This window comes from Otolemur garnettii, unplaced genomic scaffold (genome assembly GCF_000181295.1).
Source record: "Otolemur garnettii isolate 467f Iridium unplaced genomic scaffold, OtoGar3 scaffold00004, whole genome shotgun sequence".
Lineage (NCBI taxonomy): Eukaryota > Metazoa > Chordata > Mammalia > Primates > Galagidae > Otolemur > Otolemur garnettii.
The window spans coordinates 20771220-20792588 of NW_003852399.1; the positions used below are offsets into that span (position 1 = coordinate 20771220).

The 21369-nt window shown below is 35.5% G+C and overlaps 1 protein-coding gene across 3 annotated transcripts in view; it reads right to left on the reverse strand.

Moving 5' to 3' along the window:
- Positions 1 to 1503: 1503 nt before the first annotated feature.
- The window catches only part of OXR1 (oxidation resistance 1), a 97695-nt gene continuing 77829 nt past the window's right edge, over positions 1504 to 21369 (reverse strand). For 2 of the 3 annotated variants that reach the window (XM_012810358.2, XM_012810367.1), the window contains 6 exons: positions 13942 to 14022; positions 11945 to 12070; positions 11174 to 11326; positions 9300 to 9395; positions 7545 to 7618; positions 1504 to 3442 (listed from right to left, as the gene is read on the reverse strand). In XM_012810358.2, the coding sequence (XP_012665812.1) occupies positions 3307 to 3442; positions 7545 to 7618; positions 9300 to 9395; positions 11174 to 11326; positions 11945 to 12070; positions 13942 to 14022 (666 nt within the window). In that variant the 3' untranslated portion in view covers positions 1504 to 3306. The remainder of the gene's footprint in view (positions 3443 to 7544; positions 7619 to 9299; positions 9396 to 11173; positions 11327 to 11944; positions 12071 to 13941; positions 14023 to 21369) is intronic. The other variant, XM_003782415.1, reaches the window with a different exon arrangement.

Below are 21369 nucleotides of genomic sequence, written 5' to 3' on the forward strand. Positions count from 1 at the left end.
GATCTTTGTTTTTTGTGGAAAGGCATTTTTAAAAAAATTAACATTCAAAGCTCGGCACCCTTAGCTCAGTGAGTGGGGCGCCAGCCACATACACCGAAGCTAGCAAGTTCTAGCCCAGCCTGGGCCTGCCAAATGACAACTACAACCAAAAAATAGCTGGGCGTTGTGGTGGGTGCCTGTAGTCCCAGCTACTTGGGAGGCTGAGGCAAGAGAATTGCTTAAGCCCAAGAGTTGGAGGTTGCTGTGAGCTGTGACTCACTCATAGTAAGACTCTGTCTCAAAACAACAACAAAAAATTAACATTCAAATTATGTCATATAACAGTTTTATTTCTCTGGGTCAGTTTTAATGAATTCTGTTTTCTAAGCTGTCTCTCTGTTTCACCTACACTGTAGTTTAGGATGCAAAGAGGTTCACCGCAGCCCCTCATCTTGTAAGGTTTAGAAGCTCTGTAGGGACGTCTCCTTTTAAGTTATTCACAATGGCAGTTTTTTCTTCTCTTGATTTTTCTCAAAGTTTACAATTTTATTCTTAGGAATTTTGTTTTCTAAATATGTTTTGTCTTACTAATATGTGATTGCTCATATCTTTCTTGTGTCCCACTTTCTATTTTCTTTAGGTTTAATCAGCCATTCTAGCTCCTTCAGATGGAAATTTAGAAACTTTTCCTTTTGCCTGTCACTTAGTATCACAAAGATCTATCAAGAATCCTTTTTGATCCAGTTTACAACCTCAAAGTATTTCATCTATAGGCTATGACTTCAAATCTGTAAGTTGACTTTTAAAGCCTTTTATCTTTCATAATGGAAGACAAAATGTGCCACACCCTGCAAATCGAATTCTCCAATCATTGTACTGTACAATCCATGACTAACTTCATTCTGCCATCTGCTTCCTACTTCTCCTCTTTGTACATTGCTCATCTCCATGAATACACCCAGATTCCTAAGTGAAAAACCTGTGAGCTACCCTTGACTCTTTCTGACATTTAATCAATAACCAGTTTAGGATCATCATAATTCCTAAGTCCCTTCCAAATCCAGACCCCCTTCCTTATTACTACAACTATTCTTATTCAGGCTTCATCATTTTTTCTCTGAACTTCACATAAGGTTTATTTACTGTTCTTGTCTCTAGATTTTCCCTCTACTAATCTGTTTTCCACAGATATTTTCCTGAAGTGTAAATTTGATCATGTCATTCCCTCTCTCAAATGTTAACTGCTCCTATGGGATTATAAAAAACTCAAAACTTCTTGGTTCTCCGCACATAAAGCTGCACTCTCCACGAAAGATGAAAATAATACACTTTAAAAATATCAAATGACTTGCATCTCCCCATGTGCCAACGGCTCTCTCCCGTCTCCACCGTGGAGCTCCTACCACTTGAACACATCCTCCATCACTGATGCCGCCACCACCACATTTTACACATAAAGACGAATTTAATTAAAGACTTTTAGATATGAAAGTAATTGGATTATCCAATAAATCAAAACTCAAGTTTGTATTTATGTATTTGATTTTATTTGGTATACACCACTATAATCTTATTGTAATTGAAATCCATTACAGGATCTTCTTTTTTTTTAATAATTAGTCAACTCCACAAAGACAATAATACTGCTGTGGAAGACCAAAGGGGGAAAAAACTGATATATTTATTTACAATTCCCTATACTGTAAACATTTAATCTATATACTGTTACTGACTTACAATAAGAGCGCTTTACATAGACAAGGAAACGATGCCCTATATTTCTATTTGTATTCAGCAATAGCATATTGTAATAGAACATCTTATTTTCCTTTCCATTCGCATAATGCTTTCTTTAAATAATTATCTAAACTTTCAAAAGAACTAAATATATTCAAGTGCTATACAACTAAATCTACTTAAGCCAACATATTTGGCTTATAATTTCATTTTTAGAATAATTTAAAGTGCTATAAGCAACCTGGCAATCAACACTTTCTATAAGAACAAAACTACCTTTAAAGATTAATTTACAAGATATACAGTGTTTATCTGGAATAGCTGAAATTTCAGTACAAAGTCACTGTCACATGTATAACAGCAGGTTTTTCTGGTTTTTTTGCATAACATGAAGCTTCAAAATTAACTGATGAATTATTGCCACGATGGCTTATTACTGGTTTCCTACAAAAGAGGATAAGAACTACTAGTGTATTCTATCTTTTCAATTTTTTTTTTTTTGAGGTCACTTGACAGAAAGTTTGCATATTCAACAAGTCTATTGAGTTACAATATTGTCTACTATAATCATTGCCCTTTTATCAGAGCAAATGCTAATGGTATTAAGAACATATGCCACTCAAACAAATCACAAGTTTTTTTTTCCTTTTGAATAGGAGTAACCTATATTTTGGGAGTTGATAGGCAACAAGGATAAAACAACCAAACTGTAAAACAGCATACTTGACACAATATGTTGAAGAAATACGCATCTGTTTCATAGTTTTTGTACTGATGATAATGCCCTACTTAACTACACATATGTAAATAGTATATATTCTTGCTTAATATATGGAAATCCAATAGAATCATTAAGTTCTCATTCTCCTTTGTAATTTTGTAACTCATTATCCGATAATTTATTGATGAAAGCATATGCCCAAACCTACAGATCATGTGCACTGTATATGGCCTACTACAACCAAACTTCTTCTCAAATTTCATTTTTATTAAAATGAAACTGAGAATACCTGCAAAATTATTAAAGAGAATGTCGTAGTATGAATTAAAATTAGAACTCAGTGGTCTATGAAGTATGTATTATTTTGGCTTGTGGTTTTTCCTTCATAAGAATAATCTGAACATGTCCAAATGTCACCTGGGCCAACCTCATAGATACAGAAGTATCTAATCTTCACTTCCTCAATTCTCCAATTAGATTGCTCTAGTAAAATTATCAATATAGTTAAAAAAAGAAAACAATAAACCAAAATAGATTCAACAAAAGAGCACCATCCTATTAGGAGACTAAGAATAACATGAACTGAAAATGAGGCTGTTGCTATGATCAAACTGTTGCCAAAATTCTGACAACACCCAAGCTGTTATACTAGTGCATGAACCCAGGCCATGGCCTAAACCTAAACAACTCTGGAACAGAAACATGATTTGAAAAATAAACTCCAAAATCATAGCTATAATAAATGGTGAAACAGACGACTTTTAAAGTATGAGTGACATGTTACACTGTATTGCTTCTTGAACTTTCCAAACAATGCTTGTCCATGTCAGGTTTGGGCCATTATTCTGCTGAGACAGAGAGCACTGTATTTATTCAAAAGCCCAGATTTCAATGTCTTGGATAAAGAAATCTTCCTTCTTAGAAAGTGTATGATTCCCAAATGTTTTACAAGAATGGCTTCTTCCATGGTAGAGATCTCCATCAAGCCAAAGGGCAAATTCTCCTCTGCAATACATAAAAACAATAATCTCTTGATATTTATACCCTACATTGTAAAACAAATTTAAATTAGACATTACAATATCCTACAACCCTAATCTCGTTAAATTTCCCATATCCTTCCCTGCTCCTTTCCACAGAGGAAATTTTGACATAGGCAATTTTGTTTTATTCCTATCCTATTAGAAAATCATGTATAATACAAATTAAGGAATAAAATGTGAACTTTAAAACTGACATAAATAGCTATATCTTTTGATAAGGTACTACTCTGTTATTCTTCACCTGGTATTATGCATTTTTCTTTACATACAGATTTTTAGCATGGTGTTTTGAACATTTTTTTGGTATGGTTACCAAAGTTGACATAACTTTCTCAAAGGCATGAAAAATCCATACCATTTAAAATAAAATGTGAGATTAACGTGAAGGACATGGTGAATAAGTTTTAAGTTTCCTTGAGATATGTTAAGAGAAGAATTCTGCTGTTAAGTTGGATCATTGGTATGAGCAACTAGAATTTATTTTTTCTCTAGCATGCTAAACTTTATGAAAGCAACTCTGGTTTTCTGAGTAGGAAGTAGTGAGCAGAAGAGCTCAGCTTAAGAAAAGTTTAAATGGATAAATATGTAATGCTGAGATTCTTTATCAAGCAAAAGGATCAAGATAGAAGCCAGGTCTAACAATAACTTCAAAGATAGATAATAAGGTCCAATTTATCTAACTGGAATTCATAACCCAGAAAAACAAAACAAAACAGAACAAAACAGGGTCTTCTAGGGCTTCTTTATACCCTATGTAGAACTTTTCTCTACCTAATAGAAGAGTATTAACATAATATCCAGAGACATCCCTTGGAGATTCTCTAAACTTTACCTAAGGATATCAAGCCAGCAGAACTGAGCCTGAGTTTAGAAGAAGGGGATTTTTTAAAAAAATATGAGGAATTATATTTCAGTGGGGAGAAAAAAATGGCCTGAGATTAAGATCTGTGGACTCAATGGTCCACTGTCTATGTGAATCTGTGTTAAATTACTTAACCTCTCTGGGGTGGAATTTGTCAATTAAATGTATTAAAAAAGAGAAACAGAGAAACAAAATCAAAGTAGGTAATCTCTGAAGGCCTACACAGCCCTAAAAGTTGAATGGGCATAACTTCTGACCTTTAAGGTTGCCAATGGTAGTCACGCGGCACCATAGGGTTAAATGACATGAAGAGGAACTGATCTATTTTAAATATTATCTTAGAAAAAAATTTATTTATATTCTATAATTAAAAGCAGCATTAGATATAAAGTTATCAGACATTAATGTATGTGTGTGTATACATACATATGGTTCTAAGTATAGATGTCTTTCTGCTTATGCAGAGAAGGGTGGACACATGGGCCATGTAAAATGGTTCCTGAACGAGTTGGTACTTTACAACAAAATGGAAAGGACTCATCCGTATGGTCACTCGCAATGACCATGTCAAGCAGGTACAGAGATCTTCCAGTGCCATTTAAGAAAATCATAAACTATAATGAGATAACCAGTGATGATGTTTTAATGAGCCTTCTATCCAAATGAAAACAGTGCTTTGCTAAGATACAAGATGACCCTGAAAATCATGCCAGTCCAGACTCTCTGATATGAATGAAGACACTGAAAAAGAGATGGTCTCTAAAATGGTCCCCTGCCCCTGTGAGGAAGCCATATTTTTTAAAGGTTCAAATTGGAATTCGTATTTGACTTATTTATCTGTCCATCTTTAAATGTGTATTTATCATGCATCAGATACCAGCACTGGAAAATATAAATTAGAAACCGAATTTGAATTAAAAATATACTGCCTTAGGACAAAAGACTTCTAGAGTCTCTAATACTAATGGCATATTATGCTTTTAATGAGATATTTATAGTGGGAATAGACTATCATAGTTAATACATTAGAAAGGAGAATATAAAAGGGTTCAACTTTCTTGTAAAATCCTTTTGGGGGGCAATATGAAAGGGTTACAAAAAAGGGAGATTAGACATTCAGGTTTAATCTCAGATGACTAGTAGTAAGAACTACCTCACAGTTGACCTTCAAGAATCACACGAATGGCATTAATTCTGCAATAATCTTTACCAGTGTTTTTTTTCCCAAGGCAATCTGAACTTTCCAAAGTCCCGATTGAAAGCTTTTGAGATTTTTAGTATCATATGTAAAATGTAGTTTGTATGTTCATTTTAGAACAATAGATTCCTCATCATTTCAATAACATTTCAAAGGGGTATGTGACCCACAAATATTTAAGTGAATGTATTGAAAAGGTTATAGAACTGCCCTAGGCAAAGCACATAGAAAATATATTTGTATGTGAACAATGCTTTCAAAGATCCATATGACTTTCTGAGAACAGGATGGCTAAGGAAGTAAAGAACAAAGCAGTCTTCTAAATCCTTAGCATCATGTAACTTATGTGTCCAACCACAGTGCAGGTAGAACCTGGTAGAAAGAACTCTTTCCAGAATACCAGGAGGGGGAAGATGATTTGGATACGAGGAAGTGAGTAAAGGTGGCTATCATTTGTTGAGTACCTCCTACACTGTACATAGTATAACAAGATTTGTACAGAGATTGTCTTTATGAATTCCTCACAACCTCCCTGTATCGGTGAGTTAATCTCCAGTAACAGCTGAGGAAAGTTTAGATTGATTAAGGAGTTTTCTCAAGTCTCACATACAGTGTACACTCAAGCTGGAGTATGGATCAGGTCTGTCGCACTCCAAAGCCTGCAGTAAAGTACACCACATCATGAGCTTTCTTTTTTGGAGTTTCCTGCTTGGAATTCCAAAATATCAAGTCCCTGTTTTCTGAACCTCAATTCTTCCTCAAAGACTGGAAACTCATCTTCATTTGTTATCAAATGACCCAATGGTTAGTTTACCACAGTGCAATCGTGTTGTATAATCAAAATCTAGTTCCAGCAGACATCTAATGACACTGTATGTTATTTTCAAAAACTTAAGGCACCAGCAACTACTTGATACTATAAGCCACTGTCTGATAAGGCCTGTTTTGAGAATTAAAAGAAGTTAATGTAAGACTACCATTTAGAGGAAGGCTGAAGGGTATCCCCACTAAAAACAGGTGTGATGGGATCATGTGGACAATATATGCTGAGTCCAACAACTCACATTAACAGACAAGGGTTCAATAACCACAATCGTTTTTTTATATAATAAAATTATATCCTCTAGATATCTATTTATAAAGAAGTTGTAAGAAAATTTGTTAGGATCATCTGGGATGATGAATATTCTTGAAGGCTAACAACATTTTGCAGTTTGAATAAATTATCATTACATAATCCTCAACTGTAGTTTACAAATAATGTAACACTTTTACAAGTATAAAAATTACTTAGCATACCAATATCTAATAATGAAGGACAGAAGGAAATAGCAAAGGAAGTAGCTGATGCTTGCTAAGCGCTACTTGAGAAGTCTAGGCTGGCTAACAGAGCAGACTTCTTCCAAACACTGCAGAGACCAAATGAGGTGTTAGGGTACCAAGACAAGAAGACAAAGTTCATCGTGCTTGCTATGCCAGAATATTCGAATTACTAACTGACTTATACAGTTATAAACAAAATAAAAAAGCAAACAAAAGACCCCTGAAATCTCAGAGATCATTAAAATGTTTTTTGGGTAAACCAATATCTGTTATTGCCTAAAATATCAACCCAAATGGTTTTCAGAGTTCAATAACATGAAAACAACTGGATCTACTCTGTACATTGGGAGAAATAACATTCTACTATGATTATTTGAAAATCTGAGAAGTTCAAAGATACTAGGATATTTCCCTTTAAATATTAAATAGCCACTGTCCTCTAAAGGAAAAGATGGCTTTTTATCAAAAGTAAATCAATGAACACAATTTTTAAAAGAAATACCAATAGTTGAAAATACTGTACTTGAGGTCCTTCTTACAAATATATACTTTCTTTTTCATACTATACAAATTAGAATTCTAATGTCAAAACTTTCTAAAGATAACTGATTTTATAAATAACTCAAATACATTTTTAAAGTTTCTTCAAAAATCTCATGGGGCAATGTTCAAGAGACTTACCCTCCACCACCAAAAGCTAGTGAATCCATGTCTCCTTTGATAAAAAACATATTATCTCCTGTCCACTTAAAGACCTATACAAGTAGATGAAAATGGTTACTATACAGAGTTTATTCTCCAAAACCCAGGAGTTAATAAAGCCAGACTGATAATAAAAGGAATAACAACACAAAAAGCTTGGCACAGAAGGATGGTAGGTTGTGTTATAGTATCTATATGACTAAATTGAAAGGGCACGCTCTACTGTAACAGAACCTTTAATTCCAGTTTCTCAAATCTTGTTTAACACTTCACATATATTCCTTTCTTCTGACTAGGTACCAAGAGTTTGATGATTAATGGAAACAACTAAAAAAAAGCGGCAAATCAGCTTAAAAAAATGGACAGAAATGCCATTACTTTTAACATTAAACATAAAAGGTGAAAGATTTATATAATCTGAAAAGAAACCAGAGTATCATTAAACATAATTGTGTATTAGTTTGATAACATTTTAATATTTAAATATTTTAAATTTATTAATTTAAACATTTATTTAATATTTAAATATTTATTTAATATTTAATTATCTATCCTAAGGCCAAGATCTTGCCTTAGGACATATGTTTGCTGATCATCATTCTTATATAAACCATATCCATAATATGCACTATAATGTCCAGTTTCAATTTCTTTATGTAACAGGGAGAACTCGAGTAAATCCGAAAGTAAAACTAGATGCTGCTATTCTTAAACTTTTTCTAACCTTTCGTGGATATTTTACCTAAACCTAATGTAACAGCAATTTCTAGCACTATACAAGTTTTCCGAAAGTATCCATAAAACTTTAACATTCCTATTTTCACAGTTACATAACATTTAATTAATTATATCATTATAGTTATTAGGTAGCATCAGCATAAAATGATTTGAAAATGAAGCTTAGAGAATTTGTGACGAAGCTTTCAGTTTGCCGCAGGTATCACTGGATGTGTTTTGTGAAAAGAATGGAAAGCACTGGTTCATCTGGTGAGTTGAGTCTTGTGAGTTAAGTACAAGTTGGTTAAGAGAACCACTATTACCAAATCCTTCGTATTTTGTTCATTATGAAATTTGTTTCTAAAGGTCACTCTTTTATATTTTTACCTAATGGTATTGATTCCTTTTCTCAAGTTTAAAATATAATTTCACCTATGAGGGAAGGTCTGACATGCTGTAATTGTGCTCAATGTTTTGAGAAGAGTTAAAACTAAACAGGTTAAACTAAAATTCATTTATGCCTTCACCTTTTAGACCTTATTAGAATGAGAATGTATTCAATTTAAATTAGTTAAGCCACACTAAAGATAGTAAAATAAGGTGTAAAGGAAAAGAAATCAGTTAAACACCTTTGATTTAAATTCAAATAATTTGTTTTTTAAGTTTTGAAGGCTTACAGCATTAAACTCAGTCATTAAATGTTTCTAGAAATTTTACAATGACAATTTATAACCCTAACAGTGATAATGACGTGTAGTCCTTACTGAGTCTATGACTCTCATGACTGATGCTGTGCCAAACAGTGTCTGTGTATAAATCTCATTCAATTTTCAAACAACTGTAATATTTTATAATTTCCATGCTATTGACAGGAAGAGTAAAGTTCAAAATGGTCCACTAAAAGTAAGTAAAATTTATAGATGAGAATCAAATCTAAGTGTGCATGACTTCAAAGAACATGTTCTTTTTATTTCTGCCATCGCTTTACAAACAGAATATTGGAAAAGTTGTCCTTACCTCAAACTCTGGACAGAAGGTAAAAACAAAGGTCTCTCCAGTACCATAAAAGCCATCACTCACTTTAAATGGCTCAGATGCTAATGCGCCAAAAACCTAAGGATGAAAAAAGGCAGGTTAAACGATACGACTACTAAATTGTTTAATTAGACATCCCATCACGTGCTTACAGAAAATGCAAGAAAAAGAGAATCTGGTACAGTTTTATCTAATTACTTGTACTTAAAATGGGAAAAACGATGAGTTGCTATATAATACACATTACTGTCAACTACAAAATATAAAGACAACAGTTTCTCAATGTAGAAAAACAAATTTTTCCTAGTTTTGAAATCTGAAAAAGTATTTATTAAAGCAACTAAACAATCTTAAAAAGTGGTTAACAAATTTCAAAAGGAATTACATGAAAAATGTACATAATATACGAATAACACGTGCTATGAGATTGTAGCAGTTAGAGAAACAAAAACCCTGCAGTACTGGTAAACATTCTACTACTTAACAAATATGCTGTTTTTCTTCATCATTAATAGACTCCATGAGGGCAGATGTTGAGTCTGAATTGTTTTTCTCTTTAACCCCCTGCCCTTTCAGTGTATGAAATACAGCAGACGCCCTAATGGGACAAAGAATGATAGGAGACCTAATCACGTCACTTCAGTCCTCTGAGGTGAGGTGTCCACGTCATAAACAGGAGTATAAAGTTTGACAGATTATCTCTGCAGTTATTGTCTATCTGTACATCTTATCTGTATGGTCTTAACTTTTATAAGATTTCCTCATTGAAAGGTCATTACTCATATATATATATGTATACAAAATATTTAATAAATGTACAGTTTAGAATTATCACAAAGCTCCACGTGGCCTTTCTCCAGATCAAGAAATATCACAACACTGTAGAGGCTCTCCTTATGCCTCCTGTGGTCAACAGTCCCACCTCCCTGAAACAAGCCACTTAGCCTGATGCCACCACAAATTTGTTTTGGGCACTTGTAAGCTTTCTATACATGCAATCATAAGGAAGTTACTCTTTAGTGTCTGATTTGTAAGTCAATATTATGTCTGTGATGCTTATCTATACCAGGGCCTATAGAAGTTCATTCATCTTCACTAGCACAAACACCTTTTCTTAGGTATGTAACCGTGGGTAAGTTGATGAACCTTGTTAACTCATGAAACAAAGATGATAACAGTGGCAATCTTATTGAGCTGTGATGATTAAAAACATAATGCATATTAAGTGATTAGTCATGTGCCTGGCACATAATAAACCCACTCAAGGTATTAATAGCACTACTAATTAGTAGCACTTTTGTTTTAATTAATATTGCTATTTCATCCTTTTGTTACTCTTCAATGCTGGTAACTGACCTGAGCTTGCTGTTTCAGAAACAAACCTAAGTTTCTCTCTTATCTGTCGTTTTGTTCCTAGGATCAACCTCACACTATTAACTATTAAAACCTTAGCAATGCTTTGAGACTCTCCAAAATCTCACCCTTTCCATTAACCCCGAAATTGATAGGAGCAACTCTTACTCTGACCACTCCTTTCACTTTTTCTGGGCTCTTAATATACTTAGCTTACTGGTATTTTGTTTAGCCTTAGAGGTATTGGTAGACGTAAACGTTCTTTTTTTTTTTTTTTTTTTAACCACATTATCATCTCTTTGAAAGCATAAACTCTTAATTATTCATGTTCATATCTATCTTGTGTGACACTCAGTGATGTCTTACAGGTTAAAAGTACCTAATGATTATCAACTAAAAAATAAAATGTATTAATGAATAATTTTTATCAAAGAAATATACTAAATATTACTGTTACTGATCTCTTAAAGGATAAGGTATCTAACACAGTTAGTTTTTCATACCTGGCCATCACTGTCTTTAATCACCATCAGCACTGGGGTGTCTAAACCTGTCATTGTTCGATACAGGGTCTTTAAGCTTGTGCCATGCTTTCCAGTACCATAAACAAGAGTCCATGGATAGCCAATTGTTCTTGGTGGAAGATGCTTGGTAAGCTTTGAAAAACAAAATGTCTGCATTTACTCGATAGCTTATTGTTCAATATGTAGGACACTAATGCCAACTGGAACTTAATAGACTTCCAAAAAGTAGGCTATAAAATAAATTAGCAGTAGAAATTATTTATCTTTATCAAAGATACTGAGATGCTTAAAAAGTAACTATACTTTTTCAGTATAAAATTGTCCATTAGGAAAAGAAAGAATCATGCTGAACCAGACACAAATTAGGAGACGAGAAACATGGATGACTTATTACTTAACTTTTCTACACGTACCCTAATTTTTTTTACTTATAAAAATGTGCATAATGAATATCTAATTTCTACAGCTGTTGTAACAACTAAATAAGATAATCACATATATCAAGTAACTACCACACAATAAGAAGCCAAATATTGGCTATGATAATGTTACTGGTGTTTATTTCAGTGTCTGCTTATCCAAATCTCCTAATACCTTCTTTTAACATTAGTCACTGTATTTTCCTTACTTTTTCTTTTTATTAGAGAGGAACGGTAGTAAACCCTGATGCTTCAGAACAACCTGAAACAAGTCTGTTTTATCCTCATAGACACATGTTCAAACATGTACATATGTGAGGATATGACATACCTTTTCAATTTGATCTGGCAGTAAAAGTTCACTGGGATCACTAAGGTTGGGTCGAAAACATTCAGACTCCAGTTCTGCTTTCACAGGAGCAACCTGCTTAGAATTTATGTCTTCCCTTGTAGTAATCTAAAAAGTAAACAGCAGCAGCATATTAATCTAAGATTGTGACACGCTGTCAACAACTTCACCCTTTTGAGATAAATAAAACTTTAGACCTTTAAAAAGGTGGCTAAAGCTTTAACTAAAGACTTTATAAGGCCAACAATGCCTCTTCCTAATATCAGTGTCATATCCAATGTAGAAAATATTTTATAATAATAAGCAACATTTTCTCATCCATTACATGAGGACAAATTGATACAAAACGATAAATCCCCGTATTTCTGTAGAAAAAGTGATAGCTGCATGCAAACTTTAAACTCTGAGGGGAAAAAGTTGGTCAGCTAGATTGCTTTTAATTTCTACTATTTAAAATATGTAGGATTTTATTTTATGATAAACACAAAAATTTGTCAAAAATAAAATATAATTAAGAAAACTTCGTGGGTGCCAAAATTTCAACATAAAGAATAGTAGAATAAAAAGTATAACTTTCTTTACATTAGTGTGTGTGTGTATTTATTTCATTTAAAAAGTTACCATTATTTTTTAAATGCTCTCAGGTTTTTACTTTCTAAACACTGAATTTTTTCATCTCAATAGATCAAACAATAATTTTTAAAATTACTTTGCTCACAAATCTGTTTTTAAAATTAGATAAATTTGATGCATTAAAGAGAGTATATGCTTTTGCTTGATGAAAATATTCTCAAAAGTATTATTAAAGTGATAAAACTGTTGATTAACTTAAAAAACTTACTACTAAATGATCTACTCTATTTGGAGCTTCCTTTTTATATTAAGTTCTATTAACATATATAATACAATGACATTAGAAAACAAAAGGCATGAAACATAACTATTTTTGTTGAAACTTCTGAATTATAAAATGAGCAGAATTCTACTGGAGCAGATAACTAAAATGCAGCAAAGCTCGGCGACTGTGATGCCATCCAGGAATGAAATCTTGCCAACTTATTTTGTTCCCTTAACAGGTTTCTCACCAAGCAGCACCTGAACAGCATATATTTTCAACCAACACATGTTGCAGAGCTGTATTGTTTTCTGATGAGAAGTTAAATAATAATTCTTTCACATCATCATCATGTTTTACCCTTATTTTGATGATGTGAAAGGTTAAAAAACAAACAAACAAAAAAGAAAGAAATCCAGGGCAGCAACAGAAGCATTGAAAGAAAAGAAAAAAATTCAGTAGGTCTAGCAAAGCCATGAAAGCATACCTTATTAAGAAGAGGGAAAGACACAACTAAAAATACACGAAACTGAAAAATGAGTTTTAAAATGTACTGCTTTCTTGTTTCTAAAACAAAAAAACCCCACTAAGATTATTTCACAGAATTATAAATCATTTATCTAGTTCTGGTGTCTACCCTAGACCATTCCGAAGTATTTCTAATACCAACAGGAATACTTCAAGAACAAAAACAATTTATCCCATTAAGATGTTTGATGTGGAGCTGATACAACTGAAATAGCCTTAAAAAAGAAAAATATTTAAACATTTAATTTGTAACTTTCCTATAGTTAACCCATTTGTCAGATTTTGTTAGTAAAGATTCCTTCTCGCAACCAAAGGCATTCTTCCAGTGTTAAATTAAATGAAAACTTATTGCCCAAAGAAACACAGTACTGAGAGTAGTTCTGAAATGACAGAAAATTCTTTAGAGTATTTTTCAAATGAAAAGATGACAGAAAAGATAATCCTATAGCTCTTCAAGGCAATACTGTAATCTTTAATGCAAGACAGAATTTTCTCAGGGGTCATTTTAGTGCTTTAGTCAAAACAAATCCCTCAAATGTGAGCTTTGCTTTGACAAAGGACACTAAAGAAGGGAGTACTCAATCTCCGGAGGGGTGGAAACTACGGAAAGGGGCACCTGGAGACGTCTGCAGAGTGTGCGCAGTTCTTCAGTATTTAGAGCATCGATCCTGCGGTGATACTCAGCCACTGACACTACCTGAATATGGAGACAGGAAGACAATAATTCCACTGGCAGTTGAGAAAAATAGCAAAAAAATTTAAAGGAGAAATTAAAATGGGAAAGGAGAACTTTAATCAGGATTTCTTTCCCCACTCTAGCTAAAAATTCAAGGTTTATATAGCAAACTTTGAACAGAGTGAAATACGTGTACACATGAGTTTCACTACTACATTCAACTACTTGACAACAGAATGTTATTTTACGGACTTCTTCATACAGACTCCATTTAATTTAGTACATAGAAATTATAGCTTTTGCTGCACAGGAAATACTACATAAAACACAACATGCCTTCTTAATATAAAAGCCAAAGTCTAAAATCTAAATGGTCTGGCAGATCACAAAGAAAAGTGATAGTTTGAACCATCCCTCCAGATTAGGTTTAGCTCAACCCTTATATCCTAATCGCCATGCTGGAGGAATTTCTTCTAGGCCCGGGTGACAAACATACCATCTATATCATGACAAAAATAGGGGAGAGAAGCAAGAAAAGCTATGAAGTACATTGTGAAACCTAAAGCAACGAGAAAAACAAGCTCTAGAAAGGAGAAAACTAGATTTTCAGAAACACATCTAATCAACAGTACCTCCCTCAGACACGTCTACTTTAGTCTAAGTACTGTTTTCTTCCTGGTTTTTGCCTGTCGTCTATCTTATTTCTGTAGCAGTTGTGACTAAAACTTGACTTTCCTACATTCTAACTTCCTGAAGGAAACTATCTTCTATAATTGCCCAGACCAGTTTCTTTCATAGTGCTAAATATGAAAGCTACATGTGACAGACAGACACTATTACGGGGCCAGGCATAGCAACTCACGCCTCTAAACTTAGCACTCTGGGAGGCCCAGGTGGGAGCATCAGTTGGGGTCAGGTGTTCAAACCCAGTCTGAGCAAAGTGAGACCTCATCTCTACTAAAAATAGAAGAAATGAGTTGGGCACGGTGGTGCATGCCTGTAGGCCCAGGAGGAATGCTTGAACCCAGGAGTTCAAGGTTGCTGTGAGCTTGGCTGACGCCATGGTATGGCTCTTGGGCGCAGACTGTGCCTCAAAACAACAACAACAACAACAACTACAACAACCACAAACACTATGAAGGAAAGCCCACAAAAACAGACAAGTTTCCTCAGGTTAATAAACCCTTTACAGCTTTTTCAGATCATGACATAATTAAAAAAAAAAAAAAACAGTTACAATAATACTCTAGTAGTGTCATAAACACTTGCTGATCTTCCTGAGCTATGATTAATTCCTCTTGTGATCAGTCACAACAGATTATGTATTACAGGCTCTGGCCACAAAACACAGTTAAACCTATCGACCCATAAAGTGTTTAGATTTTAACCTAGGTTTTTAAATAGTTTTGCTCTTACCCAACAAAAATGAACTGGCTACCAACACATTCCAAAAGCCACAAAAACCACAAGAATATAAAAAGGAAAAGAAACTGGACAGACTTCCATCCTGACCATTATAATCATACTGACTTTTGTAAAGTAATTATGCATTCAATATGGTAACTGACTATACTTACAAAGAATCCTAAAGTGGTTATGTCCTCCAGCTCTGGGGGGGCCGGAAGGTCCCAGGTTTACCCTATCTTTATCTATTTCTTCATAAAACAATAAAGTAATAATCAAAGTTCACACCAAATCATATTTTATGAAATTAAATTAAGAAATGCATAAAAGGGACTTAGAATCCAGAATATACTAATGAGAGCTACTGCTATTAATAATACTTTTACTTGATCACTTTTCACCAATCACCCCAAGGAAGGACTAAATGATAATGGCTAAAGAGCCTCCTTATTTATTTCTGGTCTTTATTTTTTATATTAAAATATGTCAGGTTTAAGATCTCACCTGTTTTGAATACGTTAAATGACTGCTCTGAAACTAATTTTAAATCTCAGTATTAGATATAAATAACAAATGGCTTTTCCATTAAGAACTACAGAGTTTTCAGTAAAGATGAAAGAAAAATTAGACACTAAAAATAAAAACCATGACCTTGCTTTTCCATAGCCAGCATGTGAAGTCTCTGTAAAAGATTTAATGGCTAATTATAATATATTTTTCTTTCTTCTTATCTATGGCACTGAATCTAGAGTCTTCGAGGAGAATACTCAAGTCATGTGGCTTATCTATTACTCTGCACTCCATCTTTCCCTCCAGTTAACACAGATTTTACACTTGTTTTATAAAACTCCTTTTTAGCATACTAAACATACATCCTGGATAGACGCAAAATTAAATTATACTCACAAAAGGAATCAGTTATTACCTAATTGTACATTATCAGTATCACCAAGACCAAGAGTTATTAATGAAAGAACAAAAAACCCTCCATTATATAACATCTGGTAAAGTCATAGTTTCTTTAATGTCACAAAACTGCCTTCTCTCATTTATATTTTTAAAATTGTATCATTCTGTAGGACTCCAAAACGCGCTGCTTCTTCACCCTGGATATTTTTTCATGCACCAATGAGCAGAGAGATACAGAAAACTGCCAAAAACAAAGTCTGTGAATTAATAGAGAAAAAATTTGAATTATACTTTTCTCAAAATGAACAGAAAGGAGATATGTAGTTCTTAGTACATATGATAAAACTGCAATTAGTCTTAAAGTTTATACCCTTGGTAAATCATACTCCATGTATAAAATTTATTATTTTAAGCCTAAGTAATAAATGGATACATATCTCCAAAATACCCCACATCACAACATCACATTCCTGATTCCTAGGAGTACACAGTTGGGGAAACCAAGACTTTCTAATTAAAATTGTATTCACTAACTATAAAGATGCTTCTAGAGGAATAAAGTATGTATGCTAAATCCCATCATCTAAAGGGACTAAGTACTACAACCTATGCCCTGAGAACAAAGTACCACTCTAATCTTTTCAGTCTTGGGACAAAGAATCTTCACACAGAGGAAGAAATTTTGGAAGCATTTATTTTCACAGAATTACCAATGTAAAGATAAGAGTAAATCCACCCATCATGATTGCAAATGGACTAATAATGGTAACATGAAAAGGAGTAGAGAAAATTCATAGTTGTTGTCAAGTTCATGAATAAGAGCATGTTCACCTCCTAGATGTAAAGACAATGCCTTGGACCTAATAGTCCTCCTTCCAGGATGTTCTATGTTTCCTGTGAGATTACCCCGAAACAAGCCAAAAACCTCCCTTCCTTTAAATGTCTTGCACACTAACAAAATCCTGTAGTTACCTCTTGGGTGGCATTTCTACTACTTTCTTAGTAAAGGAAGATGCAGTAGAAAGAAAAATAGTATCTAATCAATGCCATTTGTACTAATTTTTATTTATTTTTTCATTTATACTAATTTTGTTACCCAAAAATATGTTAAAGAAAAAGAAAATGTAAGCTGAACTGTTACAGCTAACAAAAAGACCACACAACAGTATACCTGTGCTCTAGATTTCATCATATGTAATAGTCTTTATTACAAAATAATACCTGGATTATGTCAAACTTTGTCCCATTTTGCCTTAATTAAAACTACTGCTTTGAAAATGATACCTCATGGAACTGTAATACAAGGGACACAAAAGGAACAAATAAAGAATCATAAATTAGAAGATTGGAAAACAGAATTGATAGAAAAAAATAAAATCCAGAATGATTCAAAATAAAAAATATTAATGAAATTTTGATTTGAATTTAAAATCACTTAAAAATAAAGTATATTGGAGGCGGAGGAAGATGGCAGAGAGAATGCATTTCTGGATCAATGCTCCTTGGGTTTACAGGTGAGAGTGGTGGTGCTGGATCCTTCCCTGCGTGGAGTGTTGGCACAGACAGGCAATGTAGGCTGTGCAGCAAAGAGGTGGATTGCTGGACTGGAATTGTGATCCTAAACAAACAGTGCTATCAGCCAGAGAAAACTCAGTGCTGCAACTGAAGAAGCACTAGCTGCTGCCACGATGGCCAGCGGCCGGTAGCCAGTGGCCTGAGAAGGCAGCAACCAACCCCTCCCCCACGGAGGACTGTTGTTCCCAATTAGTAGGGAGTTTGGGTGTTTTACGAGAGCGTGGTGAGGCGTTGACTCCCGCAAGGAATTCGGGACCAGAAAGGGGAGCAGTTTGGAACCCATTGGAGAGTCAGGGGTCTAAGTGGTAGACAGAAAAGTGAGAGGAAAAGACCCTGCTTAGGAAACCGACACACTTTATAATTTTAGAAAAGTCTTTGTGGTGCCACGCTGTTAGCCACAGCGGCAAACAAACCCTCCCCTATGGAGACAGAAAAATCTTTTGTGCTCGGTGCTGAGTATGCAGGCATCTACGGCAGCCCGGCCCGCAGAGGTGGAAGGCTCTTTTGTGCTCCACTCAAGAGTCCGCGGTGGCCGGTCCCCCAACTTGCGTAGGCTGAGGGCTCTTCAGTGCACAGTGCTGAGTCCACAGGCATCTGCTGGCCATTCTCTCACGGAGATTGGAAACTATTTTGTGCTCCGTGCTGAATCCACGGGCATCAGTGGCAACCAGCCCCTTCCCCACGGAAGATTACAATTTCCAGTTCAAGGGGAAACTAGGAGTTGAATGGACAACTTGGTGAAGTGTGGACACCTATGCCAAATTTGGAGGGTAGATAGGGGTGTCATCTAGGACAGGACAGCCGAGGCCGGGCGGCCAGTCAGGAAGCAGACATATTGTGAAACTCCAAAAATGGCATCTCCATAGCACTGCTTCCTATGGACCAGTTGCTGAGAGTGCATACAGCAGTCTAATAGAGTTTTTTTTTCTTCTTCTCTTTTTCTTTATCATTTTATGATTACATTGTTTTTTGTTGTTTCTTTTTTGTCTGTTTGTCTACTTGTTTCTGATTGTGCATCTGTGTACTTGTGTGTCTGGTAGCATTCCTATTTGTTCGTTTGGTGTCAATGTGTTTTGCACTTTGCTAAATATTTGGATTGGCTATTTTCCCTAACTCCAATTTTCACATTCAACAAGAAATATGGGAGAACAGGGGATGAAGGTAGACTGGAGCTAGTTTTCAACAAATACTTTAGTCCAGGGGGAGAGATAATGGCCAGAAAGAACACTACAAAGCTGAAGGTGGAGAGCTGAGTTGAGAGAAGAGATAGATAAACGCAAGTCTACCCCACGCCTGCGCTCCCCCAGTGGCAGGCAGCTTCCCTGCTGCTCCTGCCACCCTCTCCAGGCACTGGGCTACCAGAGACCTGGGGCTTGCTTGCTTGAGCCCTGCACTCTGCTGGTGGCAGGTGGCTTCCCTGCTGCTCCCGCCACCCTCTATGGGTGCTGGGTGGCCAGAGACCTGTTGCCTGCTTACTTGAGCCCTGTGCTCCTCAGGTGGCAGGCAGATTCCCTGCTGCTCCCGCCACCCTCCTCGCCACCCTCTCCAGGATTCGGGCTGCCCGAGACCTGCTGCTTGCTTGCTTGAGTCTCGTGCTCCCCCAGTGGCAGGCAGAATCCCTGCTGCTCCTGCAATCCTCTCCAGGCACTGGGCAGCCAGAGACCCACTGCTTGCTTCAGCCCCGCGTTCCCCTGGTGGCAGGCAGATTCCCCACTGCTCCCGCCACCCTCACCAGGTCTGGGCTGTCCAAGAACTGCAAGAGGATGGTCAGTTGAGAGGGAATCATAATAGAGCAGCGGTACCCCAAGACGAAGAGTACCAGCTGTAGCAGCGGGAACAATTAGGCTCACACCCCTGAGGCTTTTCTGGACAGACATGCCCTATCTCTCTGGACATCCAGAGGAAACCAGCATCTTCTCCAGAGGCCACTTGAGGAATGATTCTGGGACAGAAGGAATATGAATAACCAGAGTAGATCAACTCTTCCAAGGAACAATGGGGCAGATGCAATTGAAGACCACATGAATACACAGATGGCTGAGATGTTAGAAATCGAGTTCAGAATTTGGATAGCAAATAAGATTAACACAGTGGAAGAAAGGAGGGAATTAGAATTTCAAGAAATTATTCAAAAGATAGCTCAAGAATTCAACGATTTCAAGATAAAATGACCAAAGATTTTGAAACACTGAGGCAAAAGTTTGCAGCCCTCAAAGATCTGAAAAATACGGTAGAATCACTTGGTAACAGAATGGAACCGGCAGAAGAAAGGATCTGTGACATTAAATATAAAACTTTTGAACGGTCCCAAGTACTCAAAGATCAAGAGAAATGGAGAGCAAAAATGATCTTTCTCTCAGGGAGCTCTGGGATAATTCGAAGAAAACTAATATTCGCCTTATAGGAATCCCTGAAGGTGATGAAGTTGCTTCACAAAACACAGAGGCTCTTCTTCATGAAATTATGAAAGAGAACTTTCCAGACATGCCAAGAGATTCTGAAATTCAGACAACAGATAGTTTCAGAACCCCAGCATGACTCAACCTGAAGAAGACATCCCCCAGACACATCATAATTAACTTCACTAAAGTTAATATGAAGGAGAAAATTCTGAAAGCAGTTAGACGTAAGAAAACCATAAGCTACAAGGGGAAGAGTATTAGAATGCCTACAGATCTCTCTCCTTCTCTTTCAGGCTAGAGGAGGATGGTCATCGACTTTTAATCTCCTAAAACAAAATAACTTTCAATCCAGGATCCTGTATCCAGCTAAATTGAGTTTCATCTATGATGGAGAAATTAAATACTTTAAGAAATCTACATGTTGAAGAAATTTGCCATAACTAAACCAGCTCCCCAGGTAATTCTCAAATCTATCCTCCATAATGACCAGTGCAATCCTCCACCACAAAAGTAAACTCACTTAGAAACTTTTGATCAAATTCCAACTACCACAGTGGTGAAAGGATTAAAAACATCTACTGGACTTTTGAGCAACTCGATGCCCAAAATTTTACCAGGCTTATCAATAATTTCAATCAATGTGAATGGCTTAAATTGTCCTCTAAAGATGCACAGATTGGCTGATTGGATACAGAAACTCAGACCAGACATCTGTTGTATACTAAGAATCTCATCTTACCTTAAAAGACAAATATAGACTCAGGGTGAAGGGATGGTCTCCAATATTTCAGGCTAATGGAAAGCAGAAAAAAGCAAGTGTTGCGATTTTATTCGCAGATAAAATAGGTTTTAAACCAACAAAAGTAACCAAAGATAAAGATGGTCACTTTATATTTGTTAAGGGCAATACTTAAAATGATGAGATCTCAATTATCAATATCTATGCACCCAACCAGAATGCACCTCAACTTATAAAAGAGATTCTAACTGGCATGAGCAACTTGATCTCTCCCAGCTCCATCATAGTTGGAGATTTCAACACTCCTTTGGCAGTGTTGGACAGATCCTCCAAAAAGAA